Source organism: Globicephala melas, chromosome 18 (assembly GCF_963455315.2).
Source record: "Globicephala melas chromosome 18, mGloMel1.2, whole genome shotgun sequence".
Taxonomy (NCBI): Eukaryota; Metazoa; Chordata; class Mammalia; order Artiodactyla; family Delphinidae; genus Globicephala; species Globicephala melas.
In genome coordinates this window covers 51,025,784-51,040,801 of record NC_083331.1, presented here as the reverse complement: position 1 = coordinate 51,040,801, position 15,018 = coordinate 51,025,784, and the positions used below count along the sequence as shown (strand labels likewise).

The 15,018-nt window shown below is 39.7% G+C and overlaps 1 protein-coding gene across 5 annotated transcripts in view; it reads right to left on the bottom strand.

Annotated features, from left to right (window-relative positions):
* Positions 1 to 15,018, bottom strand: part of SCEL (sciellin) — a 326,999-nt gene that overhangs the window by 72,009 nt on the left and 239,972 nt on the right. For all 5 annotated transcript variants that reach the window (XM_060288050.2, XM_060288051.2, XM_060288049.2 and 2 more), the window contains one exon: positions 919 to 999. In XM_060288050.2, the coding sequence (XP_060144033.1) occupies positions 919 to 999 (81 nt within the window). The remainder of the gene's footprint in view (positions 1 to 918; positions 1,000 to 15,018) is intronic.

The window sequence follows — 15,018 nt, the reverse complement described above, 5'->3', positions numbered from 1 at the left end:
GTATAATTATAACCGTTGCGCAAATTAAAAATTATAAATCTGGCCTATATTTTAATTAATTCAATGAAGAAGTATTCTCTTAACATTAAAAAAAAGTATCTTCTCCTCCCAAGGACAAAATTTCAAAGGTACTGTGAAATTTCACTGAATAGAAATTCAGACCTGGGTTTTTAACTCTTAGGTTGAATGCCTAAAGCTACACAGCCCTGCCACCCAATCAGCATTTTCTGGCTGAAGTTACCCCCTTAATAAAGAATAGTTCTCAAATTGTCTTACATGTTGTCAAAAGAATCACCATCAAAAAGTAAAAATACAAAAGAATCAAAGGCAGGCCATTAAGCAAATCTAATGTATTCAGTCTTCATTGAGATACCATTTTTTAATTCTCTCAATAATAATGGAAATGTGCCATGTAGGTCTTGAAAAACAGTTCGATACGATATGATTAAACTGTTTAACAGGAACACATGGGAAGATGTTCAGATCTCTGAATTTGTTTTTAAGTATTAATTATAGAGCACTGGAGATTCAAAGTAGAAAAGCAAGTCTGTCTTTTTTTCTTGGTTCGGAGACAAGTTAATTAGAACATTTTTTCAAATTTTGTGATAGTTTTGAAATAAATTACAAATGTCTCAATTAAAATAAGACTAAAGAACTACCCACTTCCTGGACATGACTACTGTTTAGTTTCTATATTGAAAGTACTTCCATAAGACAAGTAATGGCCATAAGTATCCAACGACAAACATAAATACACGTTTGTGTGGGCAAATAGAATTAGAAAATCTTTCCAAGTGCTTCTTCAGTGAATATGCACACAAAACATACCCATGATTTGCACAAAACAAGTCACAATTCATTTGCTTTCATTTCCCTTGAACTTCATTTTGCAAGAAATTCTGGAGTGCTAGGTCTTACCTGTTATCCCGCCTCAGCTGGTTAGGAGATGAAACAGGAGAACTGGGCTTTGGAGGTATTGGAGGGTGAACAGTTGGTTCCCTTTAGAACAGAAACAGCAGTTCATTTCACCATGGAAACACGTAAATTTTAGCATCTATTCACCAAATGCATTTATTGTCTATATGGAAATAGCTCATGCATCTTACAACCCTTGTGCATGAGCTACCTGAAAGGCCAGGATCTTTGGAGCTCTAAACTTTAAATAAGTCAAATTACAGGTATTTTAAAAGTTCATTTAATCAGATTTTTGGACACCCTGTCCTCCCCAACTATAGTTTGAAACATAATGTGTTCTTTAAACAGCTTAATATTTTACTAGACTGTCTCACTCAAGTTGTGACATTTTGGGTCAGCAGTGCACAGCATAGTAAATGGTTCTTGGGCATTAACATATAAGCTTCTTTAGGAATTATGCCAACTATCGAGCTGCTACGGAAACAGCAAGAAAGGTTTTTAATTGCACAGACCTCAAGGTGAAGTTGATTTGAAGCTCTTAACTAAATCTGACTTAAATATTGTCAGCACAGGCCAGTTTGATGCTGGCAAAGCTTACACACACTGTCAGCCTAAACTTTCCAACAAAGTGCCAAGGCAGCCTCTGAGCCGGCATGATTTGATCACTCAGGAACTAGAGCAGGCAATTATGGGCATATATGGGATGCAGTCAGAACTTTATCTAGGGCATGTCACCCCCCCACCCTGAAACTCCCACCTCAGTGGTTCCCCATTATCCTCAAGATAAATTCCATGAAAGTATCCCTGTGATCTAGACTCTCTGTACCCCTCTGGCTTCTGCAGCACCTTAGGGAGCAGGTAGCCTCTGGGGTCAGGCTGCCTGAATTGCCAGCTGTGTGACAATGGCCTAAACTGATTCCATTTCTTCATTTGTAATAACTCTTCCAATAGGATTGTTGGGGTGCTGTCAGGTCTGAATGAAATCATGATTTTATCTAACACATTTATTGGTAGCTTTCTATGCACATGGCACTCTACAAAGTGGGTAATTCCCCTGTTCTCAAAAGGCTTTCAATACACAAATAAATATATGACAGATGAAGAAGAGTACTAAGAAGAAAATAAAACAGAGTAAGAGAATATAGAGTGATGGTGTGGGAACACCTGTCTGTGATGTGAAATTTGAGCCAAGACCTGAAGGAAGTGATAAAATGAGCCATGAGGATATCGGAGGAAGAGCATATAAATATGGGCATCATCAGGTTCGAGATGGCATCTAACCCTTGAAACTGGATGAGATCACCAAGGAAGTCAATGCAGGTAGAGATGAAAAGAGGGCCAAGCACGGACCCCTGATCCTTGCAATGTCCAGACATCAAGAATATGAGAAGGAAACAGTAAAAGAGTCTGAAAAGAAGTAGTCAAGGAGAAAAGAAGAGAAATATGAGGGTGTGGTTCCGGGAAGTCAAGTGAGACAAGTGTTTCAAGAAGCATTTGATCTGTCAAGTTGCATTTGGCCATGCCAAATGCTACGGACCGAGCAAATAAAACAAGAGTGGGGAGTTACCATGGTGTTGGCAATACGGTGGTCATTGTTAACCCTGATAAGAGCAGTTTTGATGGAGCAGTGGTGAAAAAACCTTCTAGGAGTGGATGTAAGGCAAAATGGGAGGCAGAGGCATTGATGTAGGTACTTCTTTTGAGGCATTTTGCAGTGAAGAGGGAAGAGAAAAATGGGAAGCTACCTGAAGGTTGATAGGTCAAGGAAGGTTACTAGAGTATGTAGATATGTTGATGGGAATGATACAGTTAAGACAGTAAATTTGATGGTGCAGGAGAGTAAGCAGAAAATTGCTAGACTTGGGAAACCAGGAGACCTAGGGCACAAGTAGGGGGAGGTTGGTCTTGGATGGAAGCACAGAGAGCTCACTCATTTGATCCTCACTTCAATCCCAGAGATAAGTATTCTGCTTCTTTCTATTTTACAGATGAAAAGACTGAGGCACAGAAAGTGAAAATAAATAACCCATGATGATACAGCTGTTAAGGGGCAGAGTGAGAAATCCAAACCAGGAAGTCTGGCTCCATAAGCCCTCCCCCAGCAGTGCTGCCTTTCAAGGACTCTTTGGGCAACACCAATGGCTTAGTTGAGGTTAAGGCTCATGGAATTAAAATAACTAAAATAAAAATAATTTTCTTTTGCCATGTTCAGCTGCTTTAGGAGCAGGAATGGACTAAACAGAGAGTTGGATTTAACGAAGTTTCTAATTCAGCCAAGAAAGTGGAACAAAGAATGATGACAAGGGAAGGGGTATGCAAGGAAGTGATTACAGCGAGGGAACGTGGGATCTGAGACGGACATGGAGGGAACTGAGGATATGAGGGGAGAGGAGCTGTTGAAAGATGGTAGAATCAATGGATTGGTGGTTGTGGTGGGGCTGGAGAACTGGAATCAGAGGACTAGCGGGACTGAGCTGGATAGAGTAGATAAAGCGTGAGTAGATAGAAAATGGAAGCCAGAAAGGGAAAGCTTTGAAATTGAAGTTTTGTAGTGTGTGTGGTTACTTACAAGGGCAAGATCTACCGGGGGCTGGGGTAGGACAATGGACAAGATCATTGGAGAGAAGATCAAGAGAGTGAAAGGCCAGGATGGGGAAGGATCCACTATATGGATTTGGGAATCAGCAGGCATTATGACAGGAGGGGTGTTTGTGGGAGACGATGAATCCAGTGCCAAAGTCTCCACGGAGTGAGGGTGAGTGGCTCAGAGACCTTCGGATGACTCCAGTGAGGAAGAGAAGCTCATGATGGCGTGGCTTCAAAGAGGATGAGGAGTTTTAGGGAGGAGGGAGTTAAACTTGATAGGAACTAGCAATATGGAGCAAACAGGATCCCGCCTCTTCCTCCAGACCCTGTGATACATGGGATTAGAAGAAAAGCAGCCCTCACTGAGAGACGAGCCTGAAGAGGAGCAAGTTTTGATGATACTGAATGATGTATCCAGGAAGGTTCAGTGAACAGGTTTGAGGGGTTGGGATGCTGTTAGGTTGGGTCATGTTCAGCGATGCACAGAGCTCTGTGGGGATGGTCCAGGTGACAAGAAATGATCTGATTGGAGTTCCCATGGGGATCCATGGCCACAGGGATGGGGGACATGAAGGAATTAGTCCTGAAGCTTTCTGGCAGTGTGGTAGTGAGTTCCTGGGTGATGGGCAGTGGCGAAGCAGACACAGAGCCTGGTGGGTCTTCTGGTTCTTGTGTTGATGGTGGCTTTGAAGCCAGCAGGAGGGCATGCAAAGCATTAGAGCACCTCCTGGCTCAGTTTAAGTGCTGTGGCTGTTGTGCTCGTCCCATACAAACCCAGCGCTGTAGCTGGGCCAAACCACTTGCACTTCCTAAACCCATCTCACCACAACAGCACATTCTTTCTTTTCTCGGGCATACCTCCTTCTCCCTTTCACCTGGATACTCGCCTTACCCTTCAGACTCTATCTTGGGGATTACTGTCTGTAGTGGTACCCAACGCTGTGATGAATACATTTCTACGTCTTCCCATAGCACACCTTCTTCACAACTCATACCATGCTGTTCTGAATTACACAGAATTTTTTTGTTTCCACCCTGCCTGGACTGAAAGCCCTAAAAGGATAGTTATATCCCAAGTACTAGGATTATATATGATGTTGGTGCCCAAGAAAGATGTGTTGAACGGTGGAGGGATTGGCTGAAATTCTATTTGGTAAGGAGGAAAATGGGTACTGAAGAGTGGCCTAAAACTTTAAAAACTGTTCAAGTTTAGCTGTCCCACAGAAGTCCATTGTTGATTCCACTACCTAATACCTAGTAGGTGCTGGGCGCTAAGATGAGTTATTGAGTAACATGATATGCCTGGAAAAAATTAATTTACAGGATAATAGTTGCCCCATTCTAACCTAATGCTAGATTTTACAATTAGATATTATTTTATTTATATTGATTACCATCATCTTCCCTTCTCAAAACATATCCCTGCATTGGGAATAAATTAATGTCACTCAAGTGATAATGTGTGTTTCATGTATCTGTGTCGATTAGCTGATTATATGCTTCTCATCCAGGGATAGAGGAAAGGGTAAGAAGGTGGTCAGTCCCATCTATTAATGACAAGGCACTGGATATCTGAAAACAGGCAGGAGAGCAGTAACAAGAAGGAAGGGAGGATTACAAAAAAGGAGACAAGGGATGGTGCCCAACTTTGCTTATGCCAGAATCACATTGATAAAAAGCTAAATTTCTTCCATGTAAAGTGGCTAAGCCCTCAAAGAGGTGGATAAATATTGACTGTGTCTGAGAGTCAAAGATGAGTAGAGAAGATCTGGGTGCACAGGAAAGAGATGGCTTGGGGAAGGAAAAGCTAGGCGTGCAGTTGTGAAGGCCAGGAAAAGCAGAGGAGCGTATTTATTTCTGAGGGCGATGCATTTACACGCCTGTTGGCCTGGGCCAGGGCAAGTCCACCCTGAGGGCAATCCACCTCAAAGGAGCTTTCATTTGCATCTCTGCAGTGACAGCCACAGATGACAGAACCCCGGCCCTGGGGACAATGAGAGGAGTCATTCATGCCGTGCCAGGAGCTCGAGGCCATGCCAAGCAGGGGCATTAGAATGTGAGAGCGAGGCAGAAAGCTGTGGCCCGGAATGTTTTGAAGAGACAAAAACGAGAGACATTCATGTGGAATGATCCTGTTTGAACACCACTTTGAGACACACTGTTTAAGCTTGGATGAGTCGACCCTGGTTCTCCCCTCTGTCTTTCCCTCAACCCCATAAGACATTTGCAGGGTCAATGACACCACACTCGTGGCTATAATTGTAAAGAATAATTTTCAGGAATCAAAAGGCAGCTTTCCCCAGCAACATGTGAAAACTTGCAGATTGTAGCCCAAAGGCCAGAGCTAATAGAAATAACACTGTCAACTTGTTTATATTTCCTCATTTTAATACGCTGCTGCAAAGATCACTTTTTGCATTATGGCTTTTTTGGAAAACATGCTTGGCTCTGTTACTTCTGTTCCAGATTGACTTTGAGAAGAACATTTCTATTACTCAGCACAGGTCAAAGTTGAAAGAATAACTGACTCTAAGAGTTGATGGTGAGTTTTCTTTTCACTTTCCATCATGCTTAGCTTTTGTGTCCCATAAATAGAATTTTTATTCCAACAATGGCAAAGGAGAGGGAAATTATATTTTTTGAATAACATGCCAACTTGGCCAAGTTCTCACATACTTTATTTTATTCAATGCACACATCTATCCTGTGGAGTGTATATGTTTGTTTTTTTTTTTTTCACTGAGTCTTAAAACAAGGTGAGTAATTTGCCCTGGATCACACTGCTAGTGACTCAGCCAAGGTTTTAATCTAGCCTTTCTCATGTCAAATCCCATGCTTTTCCCTCTATCACACTGTATCAAACCAATACTCTTCCAGGTATGACCACTGAAAATCTAAGAACAATAGGTTGTCCTGCATTATTTCCTTGCCCAAGACAGCATCAGTTCAAAAAGCACTTATTCCACAACTGCCCTAGTTATAATGTTAGGACACAGAACAACGTATGAGGCAAAGTTGGGCATTCAAAGACTAGAAAAGGTGTGGTGTGGTCCATGGTCTCAAAGAGCTTACAGATGCAAGGCATTCTAAAGATTCAAAAGAATCTTTAGATTCTTTGCTCAAAAGAATGATTGCTGTAACAATGTCTTACTTTCAGTGGCCAAGGACCATTTCAATGAGCCACACCACAACAATGGAGCATTCAGTGGGCTAAAATTCCAGACACCTAGGTTTTAGACTAGTTTTGCCACTAACTTTGATTTCATCCTCTCTGAAGAATCTGCTTCTTCATTTACAAAAGAATGAGACTGGTCCAGATCTGTGGCTGGTAAACCACTGCATGACCATGGGAAGGCAGAGTGATTGCAAGGAATCCTCAGTTCCACAGAGCCCTGAGGACTTGCTGTGGATTAAGTACCTTGAACATTCATATACTGCACTTTCTAAATGTGTGTAGATTCAGTTGTGGTTAATAAAATGTAAATTAGTATAATTTAGGTTGGATCTATAAGAGCTCAAATAAACTTTAGCTGTCAATAGACACAGAGGGACAGAAATTTTCAAGCATTGCAGAATCCATAGCAGCACATTCTGAATTAGCTTTCTCCTCATTCTATTCAAACAAGACTTTTCAAAAATAATAAACCTTGACTCAGGTTAATGTTCTAATTACTTTGAATGTCTATAATGTGTATTCTAGGGATTCAGATAAGATTTTTAAATCACTATACTTTGACATTTTACTGAGAGTATTAGACTCCTAATTTTTACATGACAGATTCTAGTTAATACAAGAAGGTTTTTGTTTAGATAGGTTTTGTTGAGATAGAAATAAATATATAGTATGATTTAATTTAACATAGTATGATTTAATTTAGGGTGACAGCAAACTTTGTAGAAGGTTTGGTACCAATAGAGTTAAAAATGTTGCAGCATAATTAGAAAAGCTACATTTTACCGTTTATAGCTACAGACAGAAAAATATAATTGTAGTGCAAGGTTGCCATAGCAACCCACTTCTCAATCAGGATTTTTTTCCTCCTTCAAATCTACCAATCAGCTAAGTGGAAGTGAAAACCACTGAAAGAGAAGAGGTTGAAACAAATATGGATGGGAAATTATGAAAGTATGTAGCAAGCATTTAACAATATGATAATTTCCTACGTGTGTTTCCACTATTTTAATTTTATCACATATTATATAGTTTCTTTTCTGTCTTTGGAAATGACTACAGAAAAAAACACATTGGTTTTTTGGTAGTGGTGATGGCTTCACTGTTGCTCCTGAATCATTAGAATGGGTAACATCATAAACATTCATATTGTCTGTTAAACAACTACCTAAACTGGGTTTCAGTGAGTTTCTTAAATGAGCTTCGTATGCCATTTAAGCACTGCATCTCTAAGTCACCTAAATACAGAATCAGAAGCACTTGAATGTACCATGAACTGAATACCGATATTGAAAGGTGGGTTCTGAAATCAGAAGCAACATCAATATCACCTTCCTAGAAATGCTGTGCCTATGTTTTATTGTGATTTGACTGAGCATCTCTCATGAATGGCACCTATCATCCACGCCATTGGCTCAAGCCCTGGCAAATGTTATCACTCTTTTGAAAGACTCAAAGATGAGAAAAAGTTTAAGAACTTGAAAAATTAAGACACACACTAGTGCTTGCTGACAAACTGCTTTGTGTCAGGCTTTCTGATAAATCTTAAAATGAAAAAAGTGGGAAAGGAAAAACTTTCACTGGCTCTGACCTTCTAAATTTCTGTACTGATGACATGTATATTTTCTTTTATACATATTTCAGAATCTTTAGTACACAGAGCTCAAATTACATAAAAGCAAAGCATTAACTCTTAAAATAGAAGCAATCTTCTGAAAAGGTACCTAAGCTTATCACAAATTACAAATATCTACCCATAATGTCTTACACAAAAAGGCATTTTTCTACATGGCATTGAATTTGTAATTACTGGATTTACTGCTATCACTAAACATAACTGATCATGGATGAGTGCAGAGAATGCCTCTTAGACAGGAATCCCATAGTTCTACACACACGAGTAGACACAAGCATGTGTGAGCTCGCATGCGCACACACGCTCAGAGCCCGTGCTCTCTGGCGTTAGAACCTTTGCCACTCCTCTCCTTTCTGCTCGGAGTGGCTCCATCCCCACCTCGCCTCTGCACCTGGCTTACTCTTATTTCATTCTTTAAGGTTTACCTCAGGCATATCCTCTTTTGACCCCACTGTACCCCAAACACATCCTCTATTGCCTCCCTCTCCATGCTCCATATTCTGTGGCTATGTCAACCTCAGTGTTTATCATCCCCCAGGACCCACTCTCAGTCAGGGCCTGCCTTCATGGGTGGCACTCCTCTCTCAAAATGACTCCCTGACAGACTCTGAGTTTCTTGAAATAGGGACTGGATCTTACTCATTTTTGTATTCCTGGCCTCTAGCAAAGTCCTTTGCTAGCACATAGTCAGGGCTCAACAAATGTTTTGGAAAGAGAGAGAAAGAGGGATGTTTAAACAGTCATTATATCTTAAACACAGAGAATAAAGCCTAATGACAAAGAGACAATAACAGGTCGAGGGAAACTCCTTATCTTGTAAATACTAAGATGTATTGGGCTTCCCTGGTGGTGCAGTGGTTAAGAATCCGCCTGCCAATGCAGGGGACACGGGTTTGAGCCCTGGCCCGGGAAGATCCCACATGCCACAGAACAACTAAGCCCGTGCAACACAACTACTGGAGGCCATGCACCTAGAGTCCGTGCTCTGCAACAAGAGTAGCCACTGCAATGAGAAGCCGGCAAACCGCAACGAAGAGTAGCCCCTGCTCACCTCAACGAAGAGTAGCCCCCGCTCACTGCTACTAGAGAAAGCATGCGTGCAGCAACGAAGACCAACACAGCCAAAAATAAATAAATAGATTTTTTTAAAAGAACCTATTAAGATGTATTAAAATTAATCAATCAATATGTACTTATTGATAAATTACTATGGGTAAATTTATTGATGGGTCAAAGGGTTATAAGATGATGCCATCTAGTTGATGAGTATGCCCCCAAAAAGTAATGTTTCAAGGTAATGCACAATTAATTGCCAAGTGAGGGTTGCAGACAATAAACTAACATTCTGAGTTCAAAGGATTAAAAACAACCTTTTGGCCTGAGAAAGCTGTGTGGAGGAATTAAGATTCAGACCAGACTCTGAAGGATGGGCTGGTTTTGGATGGTAGAATGCGCCCACCTCCTCTACCTTCACCCTGCCTACCTCTCATCACACCTCACCTTAACCACGTAATTGCACTAGTTATTTTCCGGCTTCTCCTCTACCATTGGATGTGTAGAAACATCATGCTTCAACTTTCATTTTCTTCTCATTTAGTATTTTCTCCATAGGTAACCTCTCTTTGAATGTACTACATTTAAAATCTTTGGAATCATTCCCAAATCTGGATCTCAGGCACCAACCTCTCACCTGAACACCTCTCCCGTTTTTCACTGCTTGGAAATTAACCTCCACAAATACATCCTTTTAGTATCCCAGACCACTTGCTCAAACCAATGCACATTCATTCAGCTTCTTAAAACCAATTGTGTGCTCCCAATTCTGCTCCCATTTCTTCCTACCTCGGTTGGTGGCATCATTATGCTTAAAATCACCCTGGGCTTGAAAACCTGGCATTGTGTAACTCCTCTGCTTCCCCCAAATCCCACACCTTTTTCAGAACCTTTCCCCTGAATCCTCTGTTAAAAGCTCTCCCTACCACATCAGAGCTCCCAGAAAATGTTGATGCTTTTCTCATGATCACATAGCTGATCTTGTGTTATGGTTACCTGTGCATCCATGTTATCAACTTTTGGAGCTATAAAATCCTCCAAGCCGCTGCTGCCTTCAGAGCTCTCTGACTCAGGAACTGCCTACCATGCTGCTGAGCGTTGACACCTAGACATGTAGGCTCCCTCTGTGATCCTTCTCTCTCTCAGGAGTTCCCTTGCCCTCCTCCCCTTTTGGGTTACGGCCCCTGTGCTGTTATCTTTGGAAGGTTTCATGCTGGGAATGACTCCCTCTCCATGCAAACCTGTCAAAGCACTTAGTTTGCTACTGCCCACCCCCAAGTGGTCATATCTTTTTCTTTGATCAGCACCGTGAAGTTCCTGGAATTCACTACAATGACTATTGAATAAGGGGAGTAAGCGAGACAGTTTTGGTGTTTTAAGTGTGGATGATTGAATGTTTATTTTGTTTTGACACAAGAAAATAATTTTATTTTAAAAGGTAGCATATAATACCTCCCAAAGAGTGGATATGTCATTGTGTATGGTTGTGAGGATGAGATTCTCTGAGGATAGCCTGGGACAGCAAAAGACAACTAAACTACCAGGCATAAGTAATTAATAAGAATTTAGGGGGTGGGGGTTAGAGGGGAAAGAAGAAGAAAGGAAGGTGAAAAAGAGAAAAAGAGAGATGGAAGAAAGAAGAAGGGGGGCTGCTGAGCAAAATAGCAACAGGGTCAGGCTTGTAGAAAAATGTCAACCAATGAGAAATGGTCAATTACAGGAGTGGCCAAAGAACTTACAAACAGGAATTTCTAAAACTACGTTTTACATCGTTTGGTCTGGGCTTTTACAATGTATTGCTACTCCCATCATCCCATATCTTTATTTAAACGTTAATGCAAATAGTATTTGGACAAATCAAGGAAAAGAAGCTGCCATCCTCAATGTCTGAGTTAATGTGGAGAAGAGAGAACAGAACAGAGAGCAGTCAGAAGTGCCACTTTGAAGAGAGTTCAGATCAAAACATGGGCCCAAGGACACAGTGCCCTGGATGGAGAAGACAGCACAACGGGCAGAGGAAACCTTATATGCTAAGGGTCTGTAGAAGGTGGGAGTATAGCACATTTAACACAGATTAAGTGACTGGAACAGAGGGCAAGGGGGAATGACGAGGGATGGAAGGGAAGTAAGGACAGGCAGTTAATGCTAAGGATTTGGGTCTTTATTCTAAGAACAATGAAGAGTTGTATTTTTATTTAGGAGGGTGATATGTTCCAATTATCCTTCTAAAAATATCAGTCTGGCAACTGTGTAGGCAAGAGATTAGGGGAATGGATATCAGGGTGAATAAAGGGAGAATATTTAGGTAGCTATTGTTGTAGTTCAGGGGAGATATGATGATATAAATGGAGAGAGGTATGTAATTCAAGAGGCATTTGGGAGGTAAATTGACAGGATTTGCTGATGGATTGCATACTGGTGGTTAAGGGAAGAAAGGTATAAAAAAGACTTCAAGATTTCAAGGACATCAATTGACTAGAGGATAGTGTTATTGAGATAGAGGACAAGGTTAGTGAAGAGAATTATGAATTTCGTTTTGAACCTGTTGAGTCTGCAATACTTTTGGGATATTTAAGTGAAGGTGTCAAGTAGGCAGTTGACTAACCAAAGGTAACTCAGAGACAAGGTGTGGAGTGGATATAAACAAAGGAGTCAGGAGCATACAAGTGGCCACTGAAGCCATGGGCATGGATGACTTGTCAAAAGGCAGACACTGAACAAGAAGAGAAGAGGGATATTAAGTCTTTAGGAACATCAACATTTAAGGGCTTGGTAGAGGATGGTGAAGTAGCAAAGGCAGCTGAGATAAAATGGCTAGAGAAATGTAGGCACACCTCAGAGATATTGTGGGTTCAATTCCAGATCACTTCAATAAAGTGAATATCGCAATAAAGCAAGTCACAACTAGTTTTTTGATTTCCCAACACATGTCAAAGGTATGTTTATACTACACTGTAGTCTATTAAGTGTGCAATAGCATTATGTCTAAAAAAATGATGTACACACCTTAATTAAAAATACTGTATTGCTAAAAAATGCTAGCTATCATCTGAGCCTTCAGCATGTCACAATCTTTTTGTAACAGCAACATCAAAGATCATTGATCATGGATCACCATGATAAATACAATAACAAAAAAGTTTGAAATATTGTGAGAATTATCAAAATGTGACACAGAGCAAATGCTTTTGGAAAAATGGCACTAATGCACAGGGTCCCCACAAAACTTCAATTTGTAAAAAACAGTATCTGTAAAGCACCATAAAGCAAAGTGAAATTAAACAAGGTATGCCTGTAAACAACAACAACAAACAACAACAACAAAAAACCCAAGAGTGTGTTGGGGTTGGTGGGAGGAGGATGGTTTCAAAAGACAATGAGAGACAAGATTTTTAAAGGCATGAATAGCCAGTGGCACCTTTTGAAAGGTCAGTTAGTCATAGGGATGGATATGTCAACAAGAATGTATCAGCAAGGTCATTAGTGACCTTGAGGAGAGTTGTTTCCATGAGCTAATGGTAGGAACCAGAAGATGAAGGTGGCCAGTGTCATCAACTCTTCTGAGAAATTTGGCTGTGATGGAGAGACAGGGTGCCAGCTAAACAGATTTATAAGGTTAGGCTATTAATTTTTAGAGGCTATTTTTTTAAGATGAAAGGGATTTGAACATGGAAGGGGGGGGGAACAGTGAAGCAGGGGTTTGATCATATAGGTAGGAGAGACAGATCAATGTAATGAGGAACAAAAATTATAATGCTAAAAGATTGATTCAGTCCCGATTAAAACGAAAAGAAATGACAGGTTCTGATGGCATTTGAAAAGAAGATTTCAGAGGAAGTAATCTTGTTGACACAGGTTGGTCATTCAAAACACTATATTGATGGTTTCCCTTCACAATAAGAGAAGGAAGAGACGATCAGAGAACACTTACATCCAATGACCAAGGAGCATGAAATCAGCTAGAAAAAGTTTTATTTAAGCTCAGAACTTTATCTGCTATGTCTTACTATCATGAATTACAGCTTCTCTCTTTAATCTTGTTTTATCACAAAGGGAGCAAGAGGCTTTCAAAGGTATTTGACTTTTAACTCCAAAATTTTGTTTGATCTCCCAGATCTTAACCCTCTTATTGCAAGACTAATGTATTTTATACATAAAATGATACTTGTTTTAAGAAATTGCTTTTTTTGGGTGGGGTATAAATTGGGAGATTGGGATTGACATATATACACTAATACGTACAAAATAGGTAACTAATTAAAAAAATCCAATTTAAAAATTTGAAAAAAAAATCTTAACCACAATTATTTTCATTTTTATAAATCCCTCTATCTTTTGTCCCAAGCTTCCATATTTTTATATTACTGTATTTGTGATATGCATTTAATTTTAATTGTTTTTTCTTTTTAAAATTATAACATCATAATTCTCCAAGTTTTTATGTAGTTTATATAATATAATTTCATAATACTTATTTTACCTTCTTATAATTCAATTATGTTTCCTGCCCAACCTTTCTAGTAGTGAATTTTATAAGTTTACTACCAACTCAATGAAGTCAAAATGCATTTTATTTGTTGCTCAATCATTAAAAAAATTGCTTTTTTTTTCTTTAGCTATAACATATGGTTATTTTAGAAAATTAAATATGCTCATTTAAGCTCTAGTTGAACTCACCAACCTTATGTTAATTATATAGAGAGAATTACACGTAGATATAGTTCTAGATGTAGATGTAGAAATACATATAGACATAAACACAGACTTACAGAGTCATAGGTATAGATATACATATAAATATAGATAACAGTGTGATATCATGGGTTCTTCTGTTGATAAAAAAGCTTAAGACCCTTTGGGTACAGCTTATATCATGCCTGTAATAGATTTTAATCCAAACACAACTAAGTTTGGTTCTTCCACACTATGTAAGTCAAGAAAGGAACAACTGAGGGATGGATGGGATGCTCCATGGTATCAAAGATTATGGAGAGGTCAAGGGGGAACAAAGTTCGGGAAAATGACCCATTCCTGTAATGATTGGCAATGGGTGTGTAGGAGAAAATGAAATCTCTGGGAAAGATTAGGTGATGGAAAAAATGAAGGTTCACAAAACGAAGAACAGAAATGAGAGTGAGAGTGTTGGTATTAAGGGGAAATTCTTTTGCATAAGATAGGAGGGGAGAGGAAGGGAGAAGTAGACCAGTGAATAAGCAAAGGTTGAAGGGAAATAAGCTTAGCATTGAGCTATTAGTGAGTATTAAAAATCGTAGTCGTTCATGATTATCTGTTTTTGACCTATTTTCATTTTCTTTTTGTTCTTCTGGGAACAAAGATCTCTCTTTGAAGACTGTGCTTCCTTTCATCATTTAATAATTGCTTCTATTTTTCAGTTTTTACTAAAAAGGCTATTTCTCAGCCCTGAGAATGCACTGACATTAAAGGTGAGAAACAGAAATTGTACTTCGAGCTCTTCCAAAGAAAAGCACTTTAGAAATCAAAGGCATTGCTATAGTGTTATTATTCTCTCCTTCCCCTGAAAGCTTGGCATGACATTAGCTCAGATCCTTGAAGAGAAGTCTTTCAGTCTAGCCATTATATTAATAATCTGTGACTCTGAGAAAGGAATGGATATCTAAATTCACCGACCTTATCC